Source organism: Chiloscyllium punctatum, chromosome 2 (assembly GCF_047496795.1).
Source record: "Chiloscyllium punctatum isolate Juve2018m chromosome 2, sChiPun1.3, whole genome shotgun sequence".
NCBI lineage: Eukaryota > Metazoa > Chordata > Chondrichthyes > Orectolobiformes > Hemiscylliidae > Chiloscyllium > Chiloscyllium punctatum.
This window is the reverse complement of record NC_092740.1, coordinates 112,989,262-113,014,642: the sequence shown is the minus strand read 5'-3', so window position 1 is coordinate 113,014,642 and position 25,381 is coordinate 112,989,262. Positions and strand designations below refer to the sequence as shown.

At 41.2% G+C, this 25,381-nt stretch overlaps 1 protein-coding gene across 2 annotated transcripts in view; it reads left to right on the top strand.

The window, feature by feature from the left end:
- Positions 1-25,381, top strand: part of LOC140487917 (E3 ubiquitin-protein ligase UHRF1-like) — a 186,002-nt gene that overhangs the window by 9,753 nt on the left and 150,868 nt on the right. For both annotated transcript variants that reach the window (XM_072587355.1, XM_072587346.1), the window contains one exon: positions 19,395-19,649. In XM_072587355.1, coding sequence (XP_072443456.1) covers positions 19,395-19,649 — 255 coding nt within the window. The remainder of the gene's footprint in view (positions 1-19,394; positions 19,650-25,381) is intronic.

Sequence of the window (25,381 nt, the reverse complement as noted above, 5' to 3'; positions counted from 1 at the left end):
ATTGCTAAGAGTTTGGAGACACATGTAGGATCAATTAAGGACAGCAGTTTCTTTCCTGAAAAGGCACAGTGAACTAGATGGTTTTCTTGGTAATCAACAATGGTTTCATGATTGTTATGAGACTCTCAATTCCAGATTTTTACTGAATTGATATTCTGCAATCTGCTATGGCAGGATTCGAACCCTGGTCCCCAGAACATTACCTGGGTCCCTGGATTATTAGTGATAATACTACTACCATCACCTGGTATTATTATCACTGTAGTAACTGTCACAGAAACTGCCAATCCATTATTGCTTTGTTGCAAACTTCAAAGAATCTATAATCATAGAATCCCTGTGTAGAAAAAGGCCATTTGGCCCATTGAATCTGTACCAACCCTCCAAAGACCATCCCATCCTGACTCAAACCTACCCCCATACCCCAACATTAATCCACATTTATGCAAATTCTTGAAAACTGGAGGGCAATTGAGCATAGCCAATTTATTTTACCTGCAAGTTTTTCAACTGTGGGAGGAAACCAGAGCACCTGGTGGAAACCCATGCCGACATTGGGAGGGTGTACAAACTCCACACAGTCGCCTGATGCTGTAATTGAAACTGGGTAGTAGCTGCAGTGAGGCAGCAGTGCTAACCACTGTGTGCTACTGTCTGTGTGCCTGACTTGAGGCTTCTTAAACAAGCTTCTTTCTTCTTTAGCCGTCCCTTGGGGTTGCTGGAGTTTTACGTCCACTGTATTGGTGGGGTTGAGAGTAGGTGTGGGTTGCTGCTCCTGAATAGTCAAGTCCTGAAACTGCTGGTGGGTGTTATGCTCCGAATTCTCTGTACTCTTTCTGCTGCTTCCACTTTGCCTCCCCATGCTGCACTGGGTGACGCTCAAAGTGGTTGACACCTTATGGGAACTTCTTAACTTTCTGCATTCTCAAGCAAGTGATTCCCACACATTGATGGGATGTTGAATTTGTTTACAGAGGCTTTCAAGGTGTCCTTGTGGCATTTCCTCTGCACTCTTAGTGATCACTTATTACTGCAGAGCTCAGTGTGTAGCACTTGTTTAAGGATAGTGTGATACCTGCCCATCACAGCAGGTGATGTGTGATCAATGCCTCTACTCGGGATATTAATCTGGGAGAGGATGCTCATGTTAGTGCACTTACACTTCCAGTGGATTTGCAGAACTTGGCGAAGGCAGCATTGATGATAACCCTCTGCAGGGATTTGACGTGTTTGGTATATATGGTCTGAGATTCTGATGCATACAGGAGGATGGGGACCACACTATGTTGACTACAAATTTGATATCCGGTTTGATAACTCAGATGTCCCTCACTCATCCAGGGGATGAGCTGGCATGTTGGAGTTGATATTGTTCTTCATCAACATCTGCCTGCAGTGAGAGGAGACTCCTATGGTATGGGAAATGCTCCACTGTCCAGTGGTTTGTCATGGATTTTGATGTTTGGGGGCACTGTTGTTTGGCAGGAGTAGGCTGGTCGACAACCTTTGATTTCTCAATATCGAATGCATTCTTTCTTACGTCTTGGTGAATACAGCAACAGTGATTTGCAGCTCTGCCTCAGAATGTGGTACGAAGGTGACTTTGGTGTTTTGGAGCTTGACGACTGAAGTTGGAGTGGTCTTGGTTCTGGTCAGGAGGCGTCATAGTCTGAACAGTTTTCCATTGCTACACCCACACCGTATTGACCTGATCCTCATCTTTTAACCTTCTCACCACTTGAACCATATCCAATATTCAGGGGAAAAAATGAAGAAAAGTTAGTTGAAAATGATAAATCTGAAAAGAAGTGCAATAATTGATGAATGGTTGATCTTGTGTTCTGCATCAAACAGCAAGCAGCTGCTAATGAGGGAACATGATGACTTTGGGGAAAGGAACTTGACTAACCGAGCAAACACACAAGTTTGGCACTAGGGTTGCCATAGTAACTTGTGTTTTGCATGTAGGATACAGAACTTCATCCTTGAATTGTTGTCTAACATTTGCGAATACTGTTGACCCAGAGTAGTTGATGGTTCAGGGATTGTTAGCCATACTTGTGTCCATTTGGTTGTCTTTGACTGCTGTTTCAAAGCAAGTTTATCCGGACGGTCATAGTTGAACAATACTACATTCATAAATAGGTAGATAAGGAGAGAAAAAAAGAAGCCATCAGTTGTTGTTAATGAAAGGAAAATGTTGTCTATTCCTTGTACTCTGTTAAATGGCAGTTGTGTGCTTTTGTTTTTGTGTTGCAATAGTCTTTATCAGTGAAAGCCTGGAGGCAAAACTAGTGGTACAAAAGCACAAATAGCAAACGTGTCTGGAATTATCGAACATTTTGTGATTCAGTATGTTCTCTGAATGAAGAATGTGCTTTTATATTTCTCCCGCAAGCTGCCAGCAGCAATGCAGACGTCATGGGTTATAGCTTAGCTCATGACGCACTTCATCTGTAAGTTGTTCATGATCTTGTAGTATTTGGCAACGAAATGGGTGTAGCAGTTACAGTCAGGTAGTGCACTTTCGCACCCGGTATGTAGCTTTGAATGAATTCCAGATGTACTGGACAGAATGAGATTTGGAGGAATAAGTAGTATCAAGACAGTAGTGAAGAATGTTTGTTTTGAAGGTGCATTGCACAGATCCATTTCAAATGACTGCTTCTGGAAATGAGTGCAGCACATAAACATGCCACACATTTTGAAGAGACGGTCCATTAATTTGCAGACTTGCTAGTGAAATTTAGAGTCAGACAATGATATGACACAGAATAAGGCCATTTGACCCATCATATCTGTGTGCGCTCTTTGACAGAGATATTCAATTTTACCTGTTCTCTTGTTCTTCCCCTATAGCTTTGTAAGTTTCTTCTTTGACAGTGTTGATCAGATACTCTTTTGAAATTTACTATTGAATCTGCTTCCACTATCCTTCTGGGCAGTGTTTGCCAAGCCACAACAACTCACTGTGCAAAAAGAAATTCCTCATGTTGTGCTTTGTACTTTTGCCAATTGCTTTAAATTGATGCCCTCTGATTTCTGGCTCTTTTGCCACTGGAAATAATTCCTTTTTATTTACTTCATCAAAAATCCACATGGTTTTGAGTAATTCTATCGAATTTCCTCTTAATCTTCTTGCTTTTAAAGGGAACAGTCCCAGACGCTCCAATTTCTCTTCATAATTAATGTGTCTCGTCCCCAGTACCATTCCAGTAAATCTCTTCTGTATCATTACCAAGGCCTTAGCTTCCTTTTGAAAGTGTGGTGCCCATATTTGAACACTTCTGCAGCAAAGACCAAATAACCATTTTTTTAAAAATGGTTTGGAGTAACTTTGTGTTTTTGTACGCTACCTCTGTTAGTAAAACAGAGGGCCCTATACCTTTAAACAGCCAGTTTTGATTATGCTGAAGACTTGTACACACATACTTTTGGGTCCTTTTGTTCCTGCACCCCCTTTAAAATTGCATCATTTGGTTCATTGCCACGACTCCTTTCTTCTGACCAAAATGTATCACTTCTCGCATGAATCAGTGATGAGTCTGTTCCTATCACCAGCTCATCCTCATTCTGCTGAATTCTAGCTTTAGTGGTGACCATTAAAATTCACTGAATCAAACAAAAACAAAAATCAGGCCAAGCGAATCAGAGTTCACAATGGCTTGGTATCTGAAAGAGTAAACACTGTTATATTCTCAAAGTTGACTCTTATCTTCAAAGCTAATGCTTCCAGAAATAACCTGCTTCTGACGAGAGTAGCCATACTTTTATGACTATTCACTTCCACGAAGTAAGACTTTACTGTGGATCAGTATAGCAGCTTGTTCTTATTATTTTGTATAGGAGATAAAGTGTTCCCCTCCTCAATTGTTCGTGTTGGCTAATCTTCCCCTCCAAGATGAATGTGGCATACACATTGCTACACCTTTTTAAAAAACAAAACTGAGAGTTTTCTTAGAAATTAGGTAAGGTCCCTCCCTGGCTTACTTAGATTATACCTACCTAACTGCCAGCTGCCTGAGTAGAGTCATGACCATGTCATCTAGACTGATGTAAGGGCAGTATGGAAGAGACATTCCTTTAAATGGGATTTTGAGCCAAGGCTCTATCATCATCCTACTTTGGATATAAAATGTTCCAGGGTCACAAGGACAGGATGACTTCTCAGGTCTTTTGGGTGTTTAGCTAATTTTGGAAAAATGATTGCCATACTCCACGGTATCCAGCATGCATGGGGAATGGGGGTTGCTGCTTAGCTGAAACTGCTGGTTACATGAGAAATACACAGTGGCGGCTGAGAGTGCTCAACTTGCTGTCACAAAATGCATTTTAAAAAGCAGTGCCCAGGACCACTTGTAAATATCAGTATATCTGGCTGTGGTAGGTGATTCTGACTCTATCAATAAGCTCAGTATTGAACTAGCTTTAATAAAACATCTACTTCATTATTCCCTTAAAATCTGTAAAGTCCCCTTTTGAGAATTCCGAATGTTTGGCATCCAGATAATATGGTCTTTACTGTATTTAGTGTGGAGCCCAATAGTTTGCTGTTGTATGACTGTCGTGTGACTGTTTTAACAAGAGTAGCTCCATTTAGAACAGAGGTGAAGAGGAATGTCTTCACTTGGCAAGTAGTGAATGCTTGGAATTATCTAGCCCAGAGGGCTGTGGAAGTTCAATCATTTGAGTATATTTGGGGTTGACAGAGGTCTAGGTTTTAAAGACATAAGGGGATGGGAAAATGTCCTGCAGGTACAAGATCAGCCGTGATTAGGCTAAATGAGGGGCCTGACTCCAAGGGCTGAGAGGCTGACACATGTCCTATTTCCGTGTTACCCTGGAGTTTTGACAGGAATCCATTGGGTGTAAAATGTGTGTTCTTTGCTTTGTGTTTTCTTTTTTTTTGGCATTTCTGTCTCAGAGGAATCTGAACAAGATGACATTTTTAAGGAAAGAAAATACAGCAAATTGATCTTTATATCTATAACAGCATGCTTTTTAAACAAGGCAAAGTAGTGAGACCGAGTTGGCTCGTTTTGGGCTTCTAGGGAATATCACAATCGGTATTCATGCCCTAACTTAGGGTTGGTCAAATTGCTCAAGGTTTTCTATCTTGGTTTGCTATCCAGTGATGGTAGATATCTTCTAATCAACGTATTCAGAGATGCTATTAACATATATACCTGGAGCAGGTGGGACCTTTACTCAGGCTGCTTCGTTCAGAGGTAGGCACACTATCACTGCATTGCATATACCCCCTGCACATCTTTGGGGCAGGGAGTGTATGCCCTGGGCCTCCTGACTCAAAGGGAAGGACATTACTACAGCACCACAAACATCTGTACATATTTTGGAATCCACCTATTCAGAGACGTTAATACATACTTCTGGACTCTGTGATCTTGAACCCAAGTCTCCTGAAAAGACTTGTTTATTCTGTCAAAATCCAGGATTGAGCCAGAGACCTTTAGATCTTTGGTCTAATGCTGTTCCAGCTGAGCTATTTTATCTGTTAAGACTTTTACATGTGGCAGATATTTGACATTTTTGAATGTTATTCCCCACCTCTGGAGCAGTTAGGACTTGAACCCAGACCCCTTGGATTAAAGGCAGATCACCCCACCACAACACCCCTGTCCAATGGTTATAATGGATGTGTCACGATGCCTCAATTGTGAAGTCCTTCACTCTTACAGACAGTTAACTGCTTTCAGAACGTTGTCGTCATTATGATTGTAGACTTGTGAGCCGGAAGTGCTTTATGTTTGCCTGTGTAGATGGGCCTGCTGTGAAACATAGGCAGAAGGCCTTGCAGGAGAACAAACACCATCTTGTGGTTGAAAACTGGTGTGCTTTGTGTTTTTTGTCATTGCCCGTTGCAATTCAGTGATTGATGTAAGTCAGATCGACTGACATGCAGCCTGCGCCCAGAATTGGTACAGTGCTAGCCTGGGCTGGAGTAATGTTGTGGAGCTGTGTGAAGGAACGCTATTGCTGCATCATTCTAAAGCCACTTTGCAGCGGTGCCATTGGTTTTAATAATTTCAAAGGTTTGCTGGATCTGCATTGAACTTGGGAGCCAATGTATCGCACCAGGTTAATAACCCAATTAATTATGCACATGAAGGCTAATAAACTGACAAAAAAAAATTCATCCAAATTGCACAATGGTTTGAAATAGCCAGGTCTCTTCACAAACAATAAAAGCATGCACTTGTATTGAGCCTTTGTAGAAAATGCCCTTCTGATGCTTCATAAAAGAGACTGGGTCTTGGAGATCCGATGTCATTGCTATTCTGGAAATCTCTGCCAACAATTGCTGCTTGTGGACTATTTGGAATGCACCTCCAGTACATTTAGAGCATTTAGTGTGCACACCCAGGACATTTTGTTGCTGTGCTAGCAGTTTTAGTGTGTCAACATTCGGACACCTTAACTTTATAAAATGCCCAGAAAAGCTGTCAAACTTGTGGAGACAATGCTAAGCGTTGAAAATTCTCTTGTGTCTTCAGTCACATCCTGCATGTGCTTTGTGTTAATTTTCCTGTATCTCACCCCTCCATGCATGTTATTCTGGGGTCTAACCCTAATATCTTCTACACTGTAGAAATGTTTTGAACAAAATAAGCAGCAACTTCTATGTAATTGTGATTTGTAGACATGTTTTATAGTGCATGTACCTTCTTTGTGCACATTATAAAGAGCATATTTTGGGCATCTTTCCTGAGCCTGTCATTCTCCAACAGGCACATTAGGTGTTTCAGTGAATTATTTACCATATCATCAACAGTTCAATCTTGTTGGTTACTGCAAGTGTTTTAGCATCTGGTTCAATTGAACATTTCATGAAGAGTACTTGGTGTAACAGAAGGAAGCCTCACTTTAATGTTTTGGATAAGACTGTGCTGTCATGCAGTCTTGAGGAGACACTAATGAATTTATGAGGGTTACTTGTGTGAAAATTGCACTTGCACTATATTAATCTCAGTTACTCTGCACCTGCACCCCTCGAGGTAATGGGGAGCTATTGGCTCAACATATTTAATGGGTAACCGTACATATTTAGAAGTTTCCAGTTCTATGTTCATTCAGTGAATGTTGCAGTGTTCTTTTGGATTTGGAAAGGCAACTCCATTTGAGGAATGAATGTGTTTGCAGCTGCTTGTATGTATTATGGTGAGAAGATGATTTTTTTGATGCTGTGCAGAGTTGACTGGCTTGTTGACTGGTTTTCAGGCACACTTAATTTCTTGAGCTACAAGACTGGAGAGGTACGGGGATTTACACAGAAGCAGTCAAAATATAGAACTGCAGGACTAATGGTACTCCCAAAAGTGGAGAGCTACCAAAATTGGCAAAATGATTAAGTAATATGCAGATTGTGTTGTTCACTTTAAAATGTCTCTTTTTAGAGAAGGGAAGTAAATCATGCAAATGTGAAATGTAAGCTCTTAATATGTATTGCATATCTAGTAGATAGTGGATTGTTTTGATTATAGCATAACATGGTGTACATATTTTCAAAGCACCTTGTTGGAAAGTACCTAAGCCAAATTCATGGAATAATTGATTATTATTGTTAAATGGTTGTTAAATCCTCAGGAGCTAAATTGATAAGTGACATGAAAAATAGATGAAAAGAACCAACAAATCAGTTCAAATCTATCTGCTGGAGACCCCAATCGGCAGATTTTGTATGAAATATTGCAGTACTGTTTATGCTTGTTTTTGTCATGGGGCCTCTTTTGCAGGCTTTTGCTAATTGCCAGAGAAATTACGTAGGAAAGTTTGTTTCACTGAGTGTTGGGGCACTCTGCTCACTAATACTTCTGTTTTCAGCTGCACATGGTTGGTTCAGTTCCAGATAAAGGTCAGCTTGGCAGGTTTAGTTTCTTCCCATCTTAGCAGATATTGCTTCCAATGTTATAAACGTGCTTGGGCTGCAATTGCTTAATGCATTTCACAGCTTTTAACAAATCCTCAGCTGATTCTTGTTCTCCTGTCACCATTGTGCATTAAGGCAATCTGGTTTTCTGTGCATTTAATTAGGCTGATATTTCTGTTCCTCCTTTGAATGTGACCAGATGCTGGTGGTAGCTATTGACCGGTTTGCATTCAGAGTAAGCTTTTGCGTAAGCATGATCTATTTGTCAGCCTTACCTCTGCGTCAGAAAGCTTTAGGGCTGTGCACTGCCCGATCTTTTGGATGGGAATTCAAACTGAGGTTCCTTTGCTCCCTGCGTGGACATAAAGATTCACCTGACACTACACAGCTATGTGCAGGAGAGTTAACCCCACAGTTCTGAACAATATTTATCCCTCAAATGGCATGACTCATGATTTTTTTTGTTTGTGCGATTGGTTTGCGTGTGATGAAAACAGTGACCACATTCAAATTTGGAGTATCCTTTATTTGTTCTTTCCTCAGCTAGTTTCTAATTTGGAATTTGCCTTTGGCAATGTTATAGAGCAAGACTGGACTCAATTGCATAGTGGGATTTTAGAGTGAGATTTAGATGTGTGCAGGGGCAGGTATGTGAGCAATGTTTAAGAGACAGTTAGACAGACACGTGACCAGGCAGGGAATGAGAGGGGTGCAGACAGATAAGATTGGCTTAGATTGGCATCATGGCCAGTACAGGCATGGTGGATCAAAGACACTCTTCCTGACCTGTACTGTTCTATGTTCTGCATTGTACAGAAAAAAACAAATGTTTCTACGCATTTTGATTTGAGCTGTCTGACATGTCAGACTGAGAACAGCACAAATTCACAAACTTGGTATAGCATATCCCCTTTGGGATCTATGAGCTGGCCCCAAAGCCCAGCAATGCCAGTATTCAGGTGTAGTACTTTTGGATTTTTGTTTGCAGAAGCATTGTAGAAATTGTAATATATCCATGCAACTTAACTATAGGTTCTATTTGGTATCCTGCCGTCCATTAATGCAATGCTGAGCTCTGTTCATTAAAGAATTGATGTACAATTCTTCAATTGATAAATGACAGTTGAGTCGCAAGCTGTTTTGTAAGTGGACAATGATGAGTCACTTGTTTAAAAATCAACTTGTTTGGACATTTATGATTATGAAACATCGCTGTGACCATCACGTCCTGAGCTTGGATGTGAACTAGATTTTTCTGGCCCAGAGGTAAGGATAAGGAGGCTATGACTGTGCCACAAGACTTCAGATTTCTTGTAGGTGCTACATTTGGCTGAAGAAACCTTGCTGTTAATTATATGCACCTTTCCACCCCCTCAGCCAATCCTTTAGTAATTCCCAGTTGCAGTTTCTGGAATTGCTGCCCACCAGTCAAATGCTTGCAATATTGTTTCACTGTTAGCCATTTGTCCACACAGCATGGCACACAGTGATAGCAATAAAAGTAGCAGCCGTAAACCCAAGGAAATTTAAGCATAGAATAACTATTCTCCAGTCCAGGGTTTCTTTTTGAAAGAAAACAGTTATCCCAGGACGACAAGACTACCAAGACCCCTTGATATCTTTCTATTCTGTAAGAAGAGTATGCATTCACTTGTAATTTCTGGCTCCCATTCCATCACCAGTTTTGTGCCCAAGTTAACACAGTTCTTGTTAGTCTCCTATGGAACTCAAGTGGATGCATTTTGGAAACCCATATGTAGAACATACTTCACTACTTTCATCAAGCTTTTCCACTATTTCACCAAAGAATTTGGTCAGGTCAGTCGGACACCTCTTTGCCTTTAATATATCACTGCTCCTACAGTAGATTCCAGTCTCCTTCCCAGCCACCCAGTTGCACTGAAACTGTATGAATGCTTGGTATTCCACTTGGGATCATTGGCTGAGTTTCAAGTCCCATATGTATCGCCAACTCCACAGATTTTGAATTATTCAATATTACTGTTCCCCTGCCACTAAAGTGCTTATTTATTCCTTATCAACCCTCAACTAAATTGTTCTACTGTCCTGAAACCTCACCCAGATCCAAAACACATTACCCTATAGCCAGTTCTGCACCAGGTCCCACTCACCCATCATTGACCTACTGTTTCTTCCGTCCCTGTAATAATAAATTAAAAGAATTATTCTTAGCAAATTCCTTCATGCTTTTGCCAAATCCTGTCTCCGCAATGCACATCAAGCTTTGTATTTGTCTTCCACAACACCTTGCAGCCCTCTGCCTCATTTTAAAACGATACAACCCTCCATCTTCACCTCCCTAGTTGCAGCTCCTTTGGTGGGTTTGCCTTCATTCTTCTCCCTAACCTTCTTTGCACATTCACCACTCTGCTGTTTTGAATATCACCTCAAAACCTTCTCCTTGTGCGGCTTTGTGCTGTGCTCCTGACTGTTTGTGATGTCGTATAGGATATTTTTGTTTGTCAAAGGTGCTAAATAAATGCAAGTCTGTGTTTGTATTCACTATTCAGATTATTGTAACTGGACTGATATGATCAATTTTAAAAATTCCCTTTTATATGTAGTGTGCATCAAATATTTTAATCAGCCTGTTTAAACATGTTATGACAAATCTCTGGGACTTGAGCCTGGACCTTCTATGCCAATGATGGAGCTCCTACCACTATACCACAAGCGCCCTACCACTCTGCCACAAAATCCCCAACACACATTTATATATTGTGGAGACAATAGATCTTGTTAGTGGAGTGTGAAGTTAGTTTTTACTTAATTCTTTGTGATTATAGAGCTGGGATTTAGGAAATAAGTAGTATGGGAGTCTGTGACTATCTTGCCAAAATCAAATGGTCTGTTCTCTCTCCCTTTCTCTCTCCATCCTGCAACATATAGTACTACTTCCTTTTCATCTCTTTGGCATCAATCACCACTCACCATAGGAAGTACGTTTCTAGGGGTGTAGAAGCCCTCCTTGAGCAGATGGCATGCTCATCTTTGCCTGGAAATGGCAGCCATGGAAACACTGGGCATCCCTCAGAGCTACCAGTTTGGCGGTTGGGTCAGAGGACTCGACTCCAGCAGTAGATTCTGTGCTCCGCCACACCCTTCAAGCCCATCCTGAGTCTTGTTCCTTCAGGCAGGAAGCCAGGATAGTGTGGACAATCACCTCATCCTCCTCTTCCCACTCCTTCCAAATGGTGCGTGGCTCAAGTCTGACTCACATCAGGAAGCTCAAAGAGTAGGTTAAGGGTTAGTGACCAAATGGCACACAAAGCTATCCTCCCTGCCGAAGACAACTCAATCAGCTTGTCTGTGGGCCCCATGACAGGCTGTTGAATTTGAGACAAAATAAACAGCAGAACAAAATTAATGAATAAAAATACAAGAAAAACTTGTTTTAAATGTCTGCTTTGGACTTAAAAGTCAGCATTAGGCTATTTCTTCCACGTCACCCCCTTGCAGGGCTGTTTTGGGCACCTTGTGCCAAAATGTGGGAGCTCCTGATGGCGCTTACTGTAATTTTTAACTTCTGTTGAAAATGCTCATGTCAATGCATGCATTAGCTAGGAGCTTTGTAATTGGCATCACCACTTTGGTGAGGAAAAGAAAGCTGGTCTAGATTTCCTCCTGTTGATTACTGTCAGGTCGCCCTAGCTAGAACTGTATTGCTGTTGATTGTTGAATTAGAATGGCATTATTTTGTTTATCCTTTTTACATGCTTCCTGTCAGCAATTGTGGATGTATTTACACCCAACAGACTGCAGCATTTCTCAAGAAGACAATTCACCATCACCTTCTCCAGGGCAACAAAAGCCAGTCACACTGACATCCATGAATGAGTTTTTTAAAAAAATACAATGCGTAGTGCTGATTTCTCTGTTTAGATTATTGTTTCTGACCCAGCCTTTCCTAGCTAAGCGTGGATAGATTGTCTTGGATCTGGATTGTGAATGGATCAAAAGAATATTTCAGTTGGGCTTTAATTAGAAGTTAAACAAAACATTGTCTCATCGGCACTTTCTGTAAAGATTGCTTTTTCTAAAATATCAGTTTTGGTGTTGCCTGATTTTATTTTCCTGTGATTCAAATCTAGATAGCAAAGTCATATGGTCAGACTGTCTGTCATGAATGTAGAAACTACAATAGAAAATCTCTGATTGCAAAAGTTGTAAATCCTGAGTCTGGAGTGTAACTGCATTTCGTCAGCTGAGAGGCTCATCAAGCAAACATGGCTGAAGCAAAAACTCAGCCAGACAACAATTGTTTCCATGCTACCTCCTATCCTCTGGGTCATAAAATGTTTTTCGATGACATTGGTTGACCATGCAAATGCTATTTAATTTTTAACAGCAGGATTCTAATGCTTCAGAAGAGAGAGCGGGGGTTTGGATTTGTCCTCCGCTATGTATAATCAAGCCTCTCAATAATTTGCTTTAGTGTTAGTCTTCTGCAGGGAAGTAGCAGCTACTTTCTGTGTGCCTTGATCACAGATATCAATGAGGCAAGAGAATACTCAGCTTGTATGTTTTGGAGCATTTTGATTGAGGAAGGAGCATTTGACCAGGGCACTTCCTGCTGTTCTTTGGAACAAAGGGTCTTTCATGTTCAAAATGGGTAAATTCAGTTTAATAGCTTGACTGAGCAGTACTCTCTCTCTACTGCATCAGTGGGCCTGTTTAGATGGTGAGCCTGAACCCTGGAAAAGGGCCTCAAAAGATGAATCCTTTGATTCAGATGGAAGTGAAGTCAAACAAGTCAACTGGTCCACAGGTAAATATCTGAAATATATTTGTGGCTACTGATAGTATTTGTAAGGAAATTTGAGGGAGAGGTTGGAGCACAAAGGGAAAACAGAGGCTACATTGTTCTTCCTATTTTTGTGTCTGACCAAGATGAAAACTAGTTGTGCGTTTGGCTGGTGGCTGTAAAAGTTGAACCCTCAAAATTCTTCCAGAGGTGAGCTCGACTTAAGCTCCCAGTCTGTGGGTGGTCTCCATTTTGAAATTTAAAGCTTTACACCAGTCAATACTTCAATGTGGCACAGGTTATTGAGTGAATTGCTTGTGTACTTAAGATATCTTGAGCATGATGTCTTTGCCATCAGCACAGATTTCACTAAATTCATTCTGGGTCACTGTGGCCAGGAAATTGTTGAAAGAACCCCACTCAGATCAGAGTTAGCACTTTTACTTTCAAAATCCCTTTTTAAACAAACTGTCTTCCTTTCCATCCACTGAGTTGGATAGTTTGTATTTTTATTAAATAACCTGATTTAATAATGAAAACATACAAATCATCAGTGGATCAGTGCTCATATTTCCATTTTTTTATCAAGGTACTTTCTCTGTCAACCATCCACCATCCATTCAGCATGATGGTAATCTTTCAATGGCTTTTTGAGGATCATATGTCAGTTGAGCCACAGACATTAGAACCCCTGGTATACTGCATTTGGTGCTGTTTCTTTGCAGGCATCTCTTGATTTTCTCCATTATACGGGACCTGAATGTTGTCCTGCACTAATGAGCTGTCTTCTGTGCAGTGAATGGCAGAAACCTTCAGGGTATGGATATGCAGAAGGATCTGGGTGTGCAGGCCCATAGATTACTGAAGGTGGCAGTGCAGGAAGATAAGTAGTTTTCTTAAAAAAGGCTTATGGCATGTTTGCCCTCATTTGGTATGGGCATTGAATATAAGAGCAGACAATTAATGCTGCAGCTTTCTAAAACTTTAGGCCATAGTTAGGATATTGTGCACAGTTCTGGTCACCACACTACCAGAAGGATGTGGGTGCTTTGGAGAGTATACAGAAAAGGTTTGACAGGATGTTGTCTCGTATTAGCGATGAAGAACATTTGGATGGATTGCATTTGCTTTCACTGGAACGCAGAGGGTTGAGGGGCGATTTGATGAAATTTATAAGATTGTGAATAGCATGGATAGAGTGTAAAGCATGAGGCTTTTTCGCATGGTGGAAGGGTCAATTACTATGGGACACAGGTTTAAGGTGCGAGGGGAAGTTTAAAAGAGATATGCGAGGCCCATTTTTTTTTTCACACAAGGGAGCATGTTGCCTGAGGTGGTGATGAAAGCAGACACAATAGCAGTGTTCAAGAAATACCTGAATGAATATATGAATAGGAAGGGAACAAATGTATAGGGATCCTGTAAGTGAACGCACATTTAGTATGGAAGGGCAAATGTGTTGGCACAGGCATGGAGGGCTGAAGGGCCTGTTCCTGTGCTGTATTGCTCTTTGTTCTTGTTCTTCTCTTAAGGCCACTGGGATTACTATTCCAGACACTAGGTGAAATCCTCTGGCCCACTCAGAGCTTTCAGAAGGTGGTTGGGAGAACATAATTGGACAGGAAGCACAAAGTATCAGCTTCCCAGAGACTGAATAAAGGCTTGCTGTTGAGTCTGTCATGGCTTAACTGGGGAGTGTGTCTCGGTGATTGTGTCCTACTGTCCCAAAGTGTGTAAAATTCCAGTGAGGCCACTGGACTACTATTCATAGCAAATGCAATTCACAACAGATTTCATTCTGTGAAACAAAATATAAAGTTGAGGGTCAAATTGCTATCGACCTCCTAGATCATAGGACTGCTCTCTAATCAGAGAAAGATGACTGGTAGTAATTTTGCATGTGGCAATATAGGAAGAGGAAAACCAGTCATGGCTCATGAAGGATGCCCCTGACTATGTAGAGGTAGCTGGAATCTGATAAGGGCCCAAAAGGATGGCTTGAATATGTCTCAAGATCTCAGATGGGAAAGAACTGTTTCATCCATGATATTTCTTCACAGTTCAGTGCTTCTGTGTCAATGTTTGATGATTTAACCAAGCAGTGATACTAGCATTGCTGGGTTGAGGTGCAGGAGGAGGAATAAACTAAGACATGAGCCTTGAAGGTCTGCAGCTGGGGATGAACAAATAGCAATTGAGGCAGGGTCCTAGGATCTTTAGCACCTTTGAGCAGTGCCCTGAGAGAGGGTATACTAAAGGCATTGCAGCTACCTCCAGGCCAGCGAGAAGCAGAGGCAGAGATGCCTTTGCATGATCAGGGAAGCACTGCTGCGCCTGTGCCACTGAAGATCACGGTGGCATTAAGCTTCCATGATACTAGCACATTTCCCCAAATCTCAACTCCAGGCATAAGGGGTGTCTGAGAGAATCAATACTAACAATGCTAATGCTGGGGAAACCAGGATGGAACTGAGACAAGGCAGATAGGCACAAGAGATTGGAGGGTGGGTGAATGTCCACATGTATTAATGCAAAGTCAAACAGAGCTATGAGTCAATTAAGGTGCATAGATTTTCCTGGCATTCAAGAGAATTCTTGCTTTGCACCTTTAAATTGTTATGTTCCTTTGCAATTAGTTGTTCATTAATTTGTTCCCTTTTTGATGGTTAACCACCAGTTCAGTTTCCTGGCCAGGCATCAGTTTGGATTTGGGCAGAATTGCTTGTGGAGCTGTGCTTATGTCCCTCAAAGTTCAGTATTCAAGGACTACTCATCTATTCTGAAGGTGAAAGGGTAAAACAATGTTGTTTGACTCCTGAAATTCTCATCTAATTTCTTGCCTTCTGGAGGTGATTTACCTCCCAGGACACAGCCAGGAGTGTCCCTGCGCATGAACAATGACTGGAACCCATTATGGAAGAAGAAAGTAATTGTTCGCGAATGCTCACCTTCCCCAAGAGCTGAGATACCGTGCATCTCCTCCATGCTTGTTTTTTAAAAAAATTCCTTTCCTGAAAACGGAAAGAACTGCGAATGCTGGAAATCAGAAACAAAAACAGAAATTGCTAGAAAATTTTAGCAGGTCTGGCAGTATCCGTGGAGAGAGATCAAAATTAACGTTTCAAATCCAGTGACCCTTCCTCAGAACTGATGGTAGCTAAGAAAAGGTTGGTTTTTGTGCAGAAGATATGGGAGGAGGTAAGGAGTAAATGAAAGATGGAGGTAGAGCCCAAAGAGAGAGAAGAACAGTTGAACAAACAAAGGAGTGGATAACGATCAGCATTGGAGAATGAATAGCTGCTAATGGGGACAATGAGATTCCTTCCATTATCACATTATCAGTCTTGGACTTTGCTCCTCTTTCCACTGTTGTCCTGGACATGTGCAGAAGCTCCTGCAGGGAACATGACTGTCAGCTGACTGTCTGTGTGAAGCTTACACAGTCTCACTACGTCTGTGTGAGTTTCCTCCCGGGTGCTCCGGTTTCCTTCCACAGTCTAAAAATGTGTAGGTTAGGTGGATTGGCCATGCTGAATTACCAACAGTATTCAAGGATGTGCAGGCTAGGTGGATCAGCTATGGGAGTAGATTACAGGGATAGTATGTCTGGATGAGATGCTGTCCTGAGAGCCGGTGTGGAGTGAATAGAGTCATAGCGATGTACAGCATGGAAACAGACCCTTCGGTCCAACCCATTCATGCCGACCAGATAGCCCAACCCAATCTAGTCCCACCTGTCAGCACCAGGCCCATATCCCTCCAAACCCTTCCTATTCATATAGCCATCCGAATGCCTCTTAAATGTTGCAATTGTACCAGCCTCCACCACTTCCTCTGGGAGCTCATTCCATACCCGTACCACCCTCTGTGTGAAAAAGTTGCCCTATAGATCTCTTTTATATCTTTCCCTTCTCACCCTAAACCTATGCCCTCTAGTTCTGGACTTCCCGATCCCAGGGAAAAGACTTTGTCTATTTATCCTATCCATGCCTCTCATAATTTTGTAAACCTCTACAAGGTCACCCCTCAGCCTCTGACGCTGTAGGGAAAACAGCCCCAGCCTGTTCGGCATCTCCCTATAGCTTAAATCCTCCAACCCTGGCAACGTCCTTGTAAATCTTTTCTGAATCCTTTCAAGTTTCACAATATCTTTCTGATAGGAAGGAGACCAGAATTGCACGCAATATTCCAACAGTGGCCTAACCAATGTCCTATACAGCCACAACGTGACCTCTCAACTCCTGTACTCAATACTCTGATCAATAAAAGAAAGCAGACCAAATGCCTCCTTCACTATCCTATCTACCAGGGAGCTATGAACCTGCACTCCAAGGTCTCTTTGTTCAGCAACACTCCCTAGGACCTTACCATTAAGGTGTATAAGTCCTGCTAAGATTTGCTTTCCCAAAATGCAGCACCTCGCATTTATCTGAATTAAATTCCATCTGTCACTTCTCAGCCCATTGGCCCATCTGGTCCAGATCCTGTTGTAATCTGACGTAACCCTCTTCACTGTCCATTACACCTCCAATTTTGGTGTCATCTGCAAACTTACTAACTGTACCTCTTATGCTCGCATCCAAATCATTTGTGCAAATTACAAAAAGTAGAGGACCTAGCACCGATCTTTGTGGCACTCCACTGATCACAGGCCTCCAGTCTGAAAAACAATCTTCCACCACCACCCTCTGTCTTCTACCTTTGAGCCAGTTCTGTATCCAAATGGCTAGTTCTCCCTGTATTCCATGAGATCTAACCTTGCTAATCAGTCTCCCATGGGGAACCTTGTCGAACATCTTTCTGAAATCCATACATCTACCGCTCTGCCCTCATCAATCCTCTTTGTTACTTCTTCAAAAAACTCAATCAAGTTTGTGAGACATGATTTCCCACACACAAAGCCATGCTGACTATCCCAAATCAGTCCTTTGGGGCAAAGGCCCCATTTCCACACTGTAGGGATTCTATCAAGTCTGTGATGTTTGGCATGGTGTCATCTTTGAACATTACAGTTTAATTTTGTTAATTTGGCTGTGCAGCGCACTGTCACCATGAATCTTGTCTTCTCAAATCTTGTGGCTTTCATTAAAATTGTTTGAGTCTTTCCATTCCACTGTTTGACTTCTAGGCATGTGCAATTCATGAGGGCTTCATCGAAGTGTAGCTTAATAGGTGCTAATGTTTTGTCACTGTCTGATGATGAACCGCTGCAATCTGTTTTGGCGGAGGTTTTTCTGACAGTGATCTTGGTCTCTTTCATTCCAGGAAACATTTGTACCAACTGGCTGTTGATCGGGAACCTTTGCTGGACTCTGGCTTTGATTTGGCCCACATGAATGAGTATCGGAACATTGTATTTCTTGTGGTAGTGAAAGTATTCTGATAATTTTTGAAAGCCCATTCCAATAAAATGCTTCTTCTGACTAGACCAATGACTGGATGTTGTTCTCTACGCATTCAATATTGAACATTTCTTTTCAGCCTTCCTGTGGCTGGGAATCTCTTTTACCTCACATTTTGTTCTTTTTCTGCACTGATATCCATCATTCATGCACACCAGGCATTTCCAAATCCAGAAATTAATTCTGGGGACAATGTGACCCACCAATTCGCATATGGACCCTCTGAGTGGTTATAGTCATACAGCACAGGGAGCACAGACTGGAAAGCCATCCTTGACTTTCCTAACTGTCTGTATTGCAGTGAGTCAGGAACATGACAGGTCATTCATTTCCCTGTTCACTGCCAAATCCACTCTACACTTCCTGCTTCAGGGTGTGTGCAACCGAAGCTCCAGGATAGTCATCAACAGCCAAGCAGTTCAGGCTTCACTTGGTTACGTTTTGGGAACATGTGCATGGTTTCCTTATGCTGGTTGTGGTTGCAGTAGTAACACTCCAGGCTAATTTCCTATATTTCATATTTGCAGTTCTTTGTCAATCTGCTTGTGGCCCGAATATTTTTGCCTTGTTGACACTTGAAGCTAAATGACCCAAAGTAGGCAGACCAACTGAGCATGGGTCAAAATCACAATGAACTGCCCATAATCTGGTAGCTTGTCAAACCAAGTTAAGTATTGTGTTCTTGAGGTTTGGTGTTAAATTTGACTATTTGTACTATGGCTGTCAGTTTCTCGTGAAAATGTGCTGATTTGTCAGTATTGTGCTCGTGGAGCGCATGGCTGCTGTTGGTGTAAATTTGTAACGGCTTGTTCGGTTAATACGGGTGTTAATGTCGTCTAATACAATACACTGTAGGTTCTGGAAATCTGACATTAAATCGAAAGTGTTGGATAAACTCATCAGGTCAGGCAGCATCTGCAGAGAGAGAAACAGAGTTAATGTTTCAGGTTGATGACAACAGATTAAATTGAGCTGAAATATTAAAGTCATCCCTCCACAGATGCCTCAAGACCTACTGATTATTTCTGACATTTTCTGTTTAATTTAAATGCTGCTGGAGACATGTGTGACAATAACTGTTGTTAATAGTAAATTTTTTTATTTTGAAACCAAAAGGATGATGTGAAGTACTTCTTGCATTTAGTCAATTATAACATAAGAACTCAGTTTATTTGAAGATTATTCCTTAACTGGGAAATGTAAACACAAGTTAACACTGCTCAGTATGTGTTTTGTTCAAGTCATTCCCTTGGAAAGTTAAAATTGATGTTCAGGTTTTTGTAATTCTGGTGTAATTTGAACAAGATAATGATTGGAACATTTTTATCCCATTTTTCAGTTGGAAGACGGCCATAGTCTGTTTGATTACAACGTGGGACTGAATGATATCATTCAGCTTTTGATTCGCCAGCCTACTTTGTCTACAGCGAAGAAAAAAGAGAATGAGGTTGAGCTGTCAGACAGTGACTCAGGATGTAGCTCATCACAGAGTGAATGTGACAAAACCTCTTCCAGCGAAGAAACTAACAAGAAAAATCGTCCAGGAACATCGACTCGATCGTTTCTCATTGATCCAGGCTTTGGGTTGTACAAGGCAAGTTACTATTTAACATGCAAATAATCTAACCTCTAGTTTAAAAACCTTAAGCATGATTCAGGGACTGGGTGCATTGCACCAATAAACAATGGTAAGTTGATTAATACTTTGTTGAGGACAATCAGACCGACTGCCCAAACCTTATGTCCTTTTCTCAGCAGTGCTTTTTTCCCAGGGTGTTCGGAAATGGTAGGAGAAAGGTTGCTGCTGTTAAAGATGGCAGCCATGTTCCATCCATGCACGTACAGTTGCACCTATGACACTGTGCTATTACTAGGAGAGAAAATGAACTTTTTCTTTTTGAAAAACCTTTTAGATCTGATAAGGCAGTGAAGATAAAATGCAGACATCATGAAGTCTCTAGCGTTTTTTTTGCATTTTTGTGAAGAAGCTTTGGCTTCATTTTGATTCGGACTTCTGACTGAAGCTAACCAAAAGAAAACTTTCATTAAGTCCCAGGTTTTGTAGTGTGGTTGCATCTAGAGCAAAGAAGATGTTTTCAGTAAATCTGTGGGATCACCTCAAACTGTCAAATGTTAGGAAGCCATTTTGTTTCACTGGCGCTATACTAAACATTGCTCCAGTTTTGTGCATGTGGAATCAGTGCTGCACTTAGTGATGGTGTTGATCACAAATGCAGCCATTTGGAGTTAACGCTTGGGTTGTTTGATAGCTCTTGTGGCGAATGGGAAGAACATCAAGAGAGGTGTGCAAGCTTTTTAATTTTGTGGACTATGGATTTGACATGGAGCATTTTATGCTAACTCTTGACTGAAAGGGACATGTCCCATTTTCTCAGCACTGAGTCTTTCACCTTGCCTGTAGCCTTTAGAGATTACAAATGGGTTCACCGATGCATGTATCACTGATGAATGCCATAGTTTATGAGTTGTAAGATGTGAGTTAGTTTTAAGCTCAAACTTGGGCTGACATTCAGAAATGTGTTACTCATATCCTGCCCTGTATTTTTCCCCATTGGATGCAGAACAGGAAAATGAAGCTGCAGTCTCAGCTCCAGAATTATGATTTGTAACTTAATTTTTTTTTAAGCTTAATTTACCTTGGAATTTAAGAGGTTGATCTGTTAATAATCAGTCTTGGCAGGAAAGAGGAGATATGCCATGCAATGATCCTCTAAGGGAGGAAAATATATTAATAGTCCAAAACTTTTTTTTCAAGAATTAGGATGCCATAGAATTTTATGATGTCTGAACTATCTTTGTCAAGGGAGAAGACGCACAAAGTTGGTGGTGTGTTTTTTGTTTGTTTTGGCTACTGCATTTCCAGATATGCTGCCAAAAAGACAGTATAACAACCCTGCATCTAAACTCTTGAATATAATATATTAACTTGCCAGAGAATTATTAATTATTTTCTCCCCCCTCCTTTGAAACTCTAGCTTGTGCTTGGCTCTAGCTGCACTTGGACTAGGCACCCAATACTACTTTCTCTCAAAATGATGATTCTCCACTGTTGCTTTGGATTAATGACCTGGCAGTCAGTTGGAGAAATTGCAGTTGACTGGGCTTCACATACACTTCCTATCGGGACAAGAATTAAGGACCCAACTCTACCCCCCCCCCAAAAGAAGGAACCCTATGGTAGTTTACTGGACTGGTGATGGCTTTGGCTGAGGGGGGAGAGAGAGAGTATGATATGGGGGTCTATTTGATGCATGGGGGTCACAGGAACCCCAACAGGTGGCAAGAATCCATTTGGAAATAGCAGTTTCCTTCCTATGTTTAACCATCTGAATGCTCTGTAGTTGGTTGTTACACTGCCAATTTGGATAGAGCCTGAGGCATGTGGATTTGGGATTGGAGTGGGGAAGGAGCCTTAAAATTTTTGGTGTCATGCTACCTAACGTGGGTATCAAATATTACATGCTTCAGGTAAGAAGAAATAAAAAAAACTTGGCAAAAGTACAATGGAATTACTTCTATATCAATTACATTTTTGACCACTACAAATGTATGCCAATTCAAGTTTTGTTTACTTTGTTCATGGGATGTGGGTGATTTTGGCTCGGCCAGTATTTGCTGCCCATCCCAAATTACCTTGAGAACATGGACAACTGCCTTTTTGATCTGCTGCATTCCTTGGGATGTTGGAAAAGTGTGAAAAGGAGAGGTAAAAGGGTGGATGATTGGACTGCAGCATGCAAACATAATTCAATTTTTATTTTAAGATAATACATTCAGTGCTTACTTTAAAACTTCAATTTTTTATTTTTACTTCAGAGTTGGAAGTTTTGTGAAATTATTCATGTGAATAACACGTCTTTACAATGTGACATGTTTACATAGCGATGATATATCGAAAAAGCTGACCGTGTTTTGTTTGCAAATGTTATGTGCCACTTTGGATTGGCATTTCAGACCAGGATGTACTTAGATTACGAAGGAAAAAGGAAATAATTGTTTCCAGGAGGGGTGTGGGGTTTTAAGAGAAGAGGAAGGGAGGGAGTAGAAAGAACTGAGGGCAGCATACAGAGAATCAGAGACAGGAAGACAGTCAGGATGGGCAAGAGAGTTTCACTGTTATCCATTTGGGAGTTTCGCTTTTTTTTTGTAGAAGGGTCAGTTTTAATAGAAAATTACATAAAGAGTGGTGAGAAGAGGACTGCTTTACCTGAATCAGTTTTGTTCCTCGATTTGAGGCAGGTAGCACAAAACATTCATGTGCATTTTGGACTTGGCTGAGTCAAAGACTTTGGTGATTGACAGGGAGGCAGATCTGCATGACAGGGGACATGTCAGAAATTCCTCAGCATGCCATGATAACCAGGAAATCAAGATGGCAATGCATTTTGACTAGCCTAACACAAGTGTGACACCATCACCAAATAAAATTTTAAAGAATCTAAAACCTGATGCTGTAACAATTTTTCAGCAGTTATGCGTGGATGTGATCCTTGGTGAAATGTGTGAATACATTTTGAGCCTAGTTATGATGTTTGTCTTCTAATCTGGCCTGTCAAATTATTCATTGCCAGAAACAGGCTGTTTTGACCAACATGGATGTTCCTGTGTTTGTGCTCCTCCCATCCCTTTTTATGTAACCCTATTAAAACATCATCTTGTATCTTATATACTAATGAGCTTCCCCATAAATGCAATTACCCCATTTATTTCAGTGACTGGGGATGATGCCTCTGATGTTTTGGCTGAATTTCCTGTTAGATGATGTGCGTGTATCTGATATTTTTCCTGGTTCTGGTCTCACCCACACTTTCTCTGTCTACCCTCTCAAATCCTTTTGTAGCTTTGAAGGCCTAGCAGGTTACATCTCAGTTTTCCCTTTGGCAAAGAAAAACGTTAGAGGTCTACTGCACAGAAAATAGCCCTTCAATCCATTGAGTCTATGCCAATCAAAAACAACCACCTAACTATTCTAATCCCATTTTCGAGCATTTGGCCCATAGCCTTGTATGCCTTGGCAGTGCAAGAGCATATCCAAATACTTCTTAAATATTATGAGTGTTTCTGCCTCTACCACCATTACAGGCAGAGAGTTCTAGATTTCCACCACCCTCTGGGTGAAAAACATTCTTCCTGTCTCCTTTACACCTCCTACCCCTTAACTTGAATCTGTGCCCCAGTCATGTTTATTTTATCTAAGTCCCTCATAATTTCTTTTAAGCTTTATTGTCACATGTCCATAAATGAATACAGTGAAAAACTTTATAAATACTCACTTACAGCATCCTATGCACAAACCATCTACATACAGCTTCTTCAGGTAGAAGATCTTAAAGAAATAGAGAAATAATAAGTCCAGTGTTGCTGAAATAGAAGCCCAGAATGATGGTATTCCAACCCGAACATGCTCCCACCTAGCCTCCAGTCCACACCGGGCCTCGACTCTAGACTGCGCCACGCTTCACCTCTGGTTCGTGAGACTGGGAGATTGCTCTGGAATCACATTGAGATTGGGAGTCCACGCTGAAGCCATATCAGACTGAGAAACTGCCATGTACTGCTGTCGGGCTACCATGCCAAGCTGAGAGGACCCCTTGTTGTGTCTACACTGAGGCCAGGAGTCAACCATAGCCTGAAGAGGAGGAGGAAAGGAAGAACACAAACAGAGAAAACTAACAGGTGGCGCAGATGAGTTTTGGCTGAAACATCCTGCTGTGCCGCCATCTTGGATTGGGCTTTCAAATGTCTCAATTATGACCACCTCAGTCTCCTTTGCTCCAAAGAAAACAATTCCAGTCTATCCAATCTCTCTCCATAACTAAAACTCTCCAGACCAGGGAACATCCTTGTATATCTCCTCTGCACCCTCTCCAGTGCAATCACATCTCTCCTACAATGTGGATTCCAGAACTGCACACAATACTCCCAACTATTGCCAAACCAATCTAATTTATAGTTCCAAAATAACATCCCACCACTTTAAACTCTGTTCCTTGGCCAAGAAAGGCAAATATCCCATGTACGTTTTTAACCACTTGTCCTGACACCTTAAGTGACCAGTGGACATGCACATATAGTTCCCTCCGATCCTTGGTGCTTCCCAGGGTCCTAGCATTCATCATTTATTCCCTTGCCTTGTTTGTTCTGCCTGAGTGTAACACCTCACATTTATCGAGATTGAATTTCATTTGCACTGATCAGCCCATCTGACTAACCCATCTATATATACTCCTGTAATCTAAGGCTATCCTCACAATTTTACCCCTTCTCCAATTTTCATGTCATCAGCAAACTTACTGATCACCCTTTTTACATTCAAGCCTAAATCTTGTAATTATAACAGAAATAGTAATGGCCCCAACACTGATTCCTGTGGGACCCTCCTGAACACAGGTTTCCAGTTTCAGAATCACCCTTTGACCATTACCTAATGTTTTTTGAGCCAATTCTGGATCCAATTAGCCAAATCTCCTTGGATCCCATGGGATCTTAAATTTGCAAGGGACAAGTTCAGTTTTTCAGTTATTCTCTCAGTTCATCTAGTAAATTTTTCTTGTACCTTCTCTAGTGCCTCTATATATCTTTATGATTGGAGACCAGAACTATTCACAGTACTCTCAAGTATCCTTTAACTAAAATTTTATACATGCCTTCTTTTGATTTTAAATTCTTCCTTCTAGAAATGATTATTTTTATTTTTAAATGATAGAGTGATCAGTGTGTCCTGATATTCTAACATGTTCAATCTGACTCACTGACATCACTATTAACTCAGGGTCTTAAGCCTGTTCATTCTCAAGCACTCCCTCCAGGACAAGAGGGTGTAGGTACAGGCAAGCAAAAGCTAACAAGATTTGGATGTTGGTTTTTGGATATTTTCACGTTGAGTGTCATTAACATACAGAATGGACATCTGAGTAGTGGAAATTAAACTCCCAGGATTGTGAAGAAACTGTTGGACACTACAGGAACAGAACTGTAGTGAACAGTAGTGTCTGCTTGAGCTAAAATGACTCAGTGGCAGATTCTGAAAAACATTTTTTTGAATGCTGAATTGTTTGGACAGGGGAGATCTGCAAAAGGAAGCTGCATTGTTTTATTAATCAGAAATCCATTTTGGTTTGCGTTTTCTTTCGCTGTATTTCTTGATTTTGAGCCAAGGGAAACGTAATGAAATAGGTAGTATGACCTTATTGATAACCCCAGTATTATTTCTCTGCTTTGCCTTCACTGATGCAGTCACTGTTAAACCCATTATTATCGAAAGGGCTGGGCCAGCAGAGCCTGGCAAACTGCACGTTTCCCTGA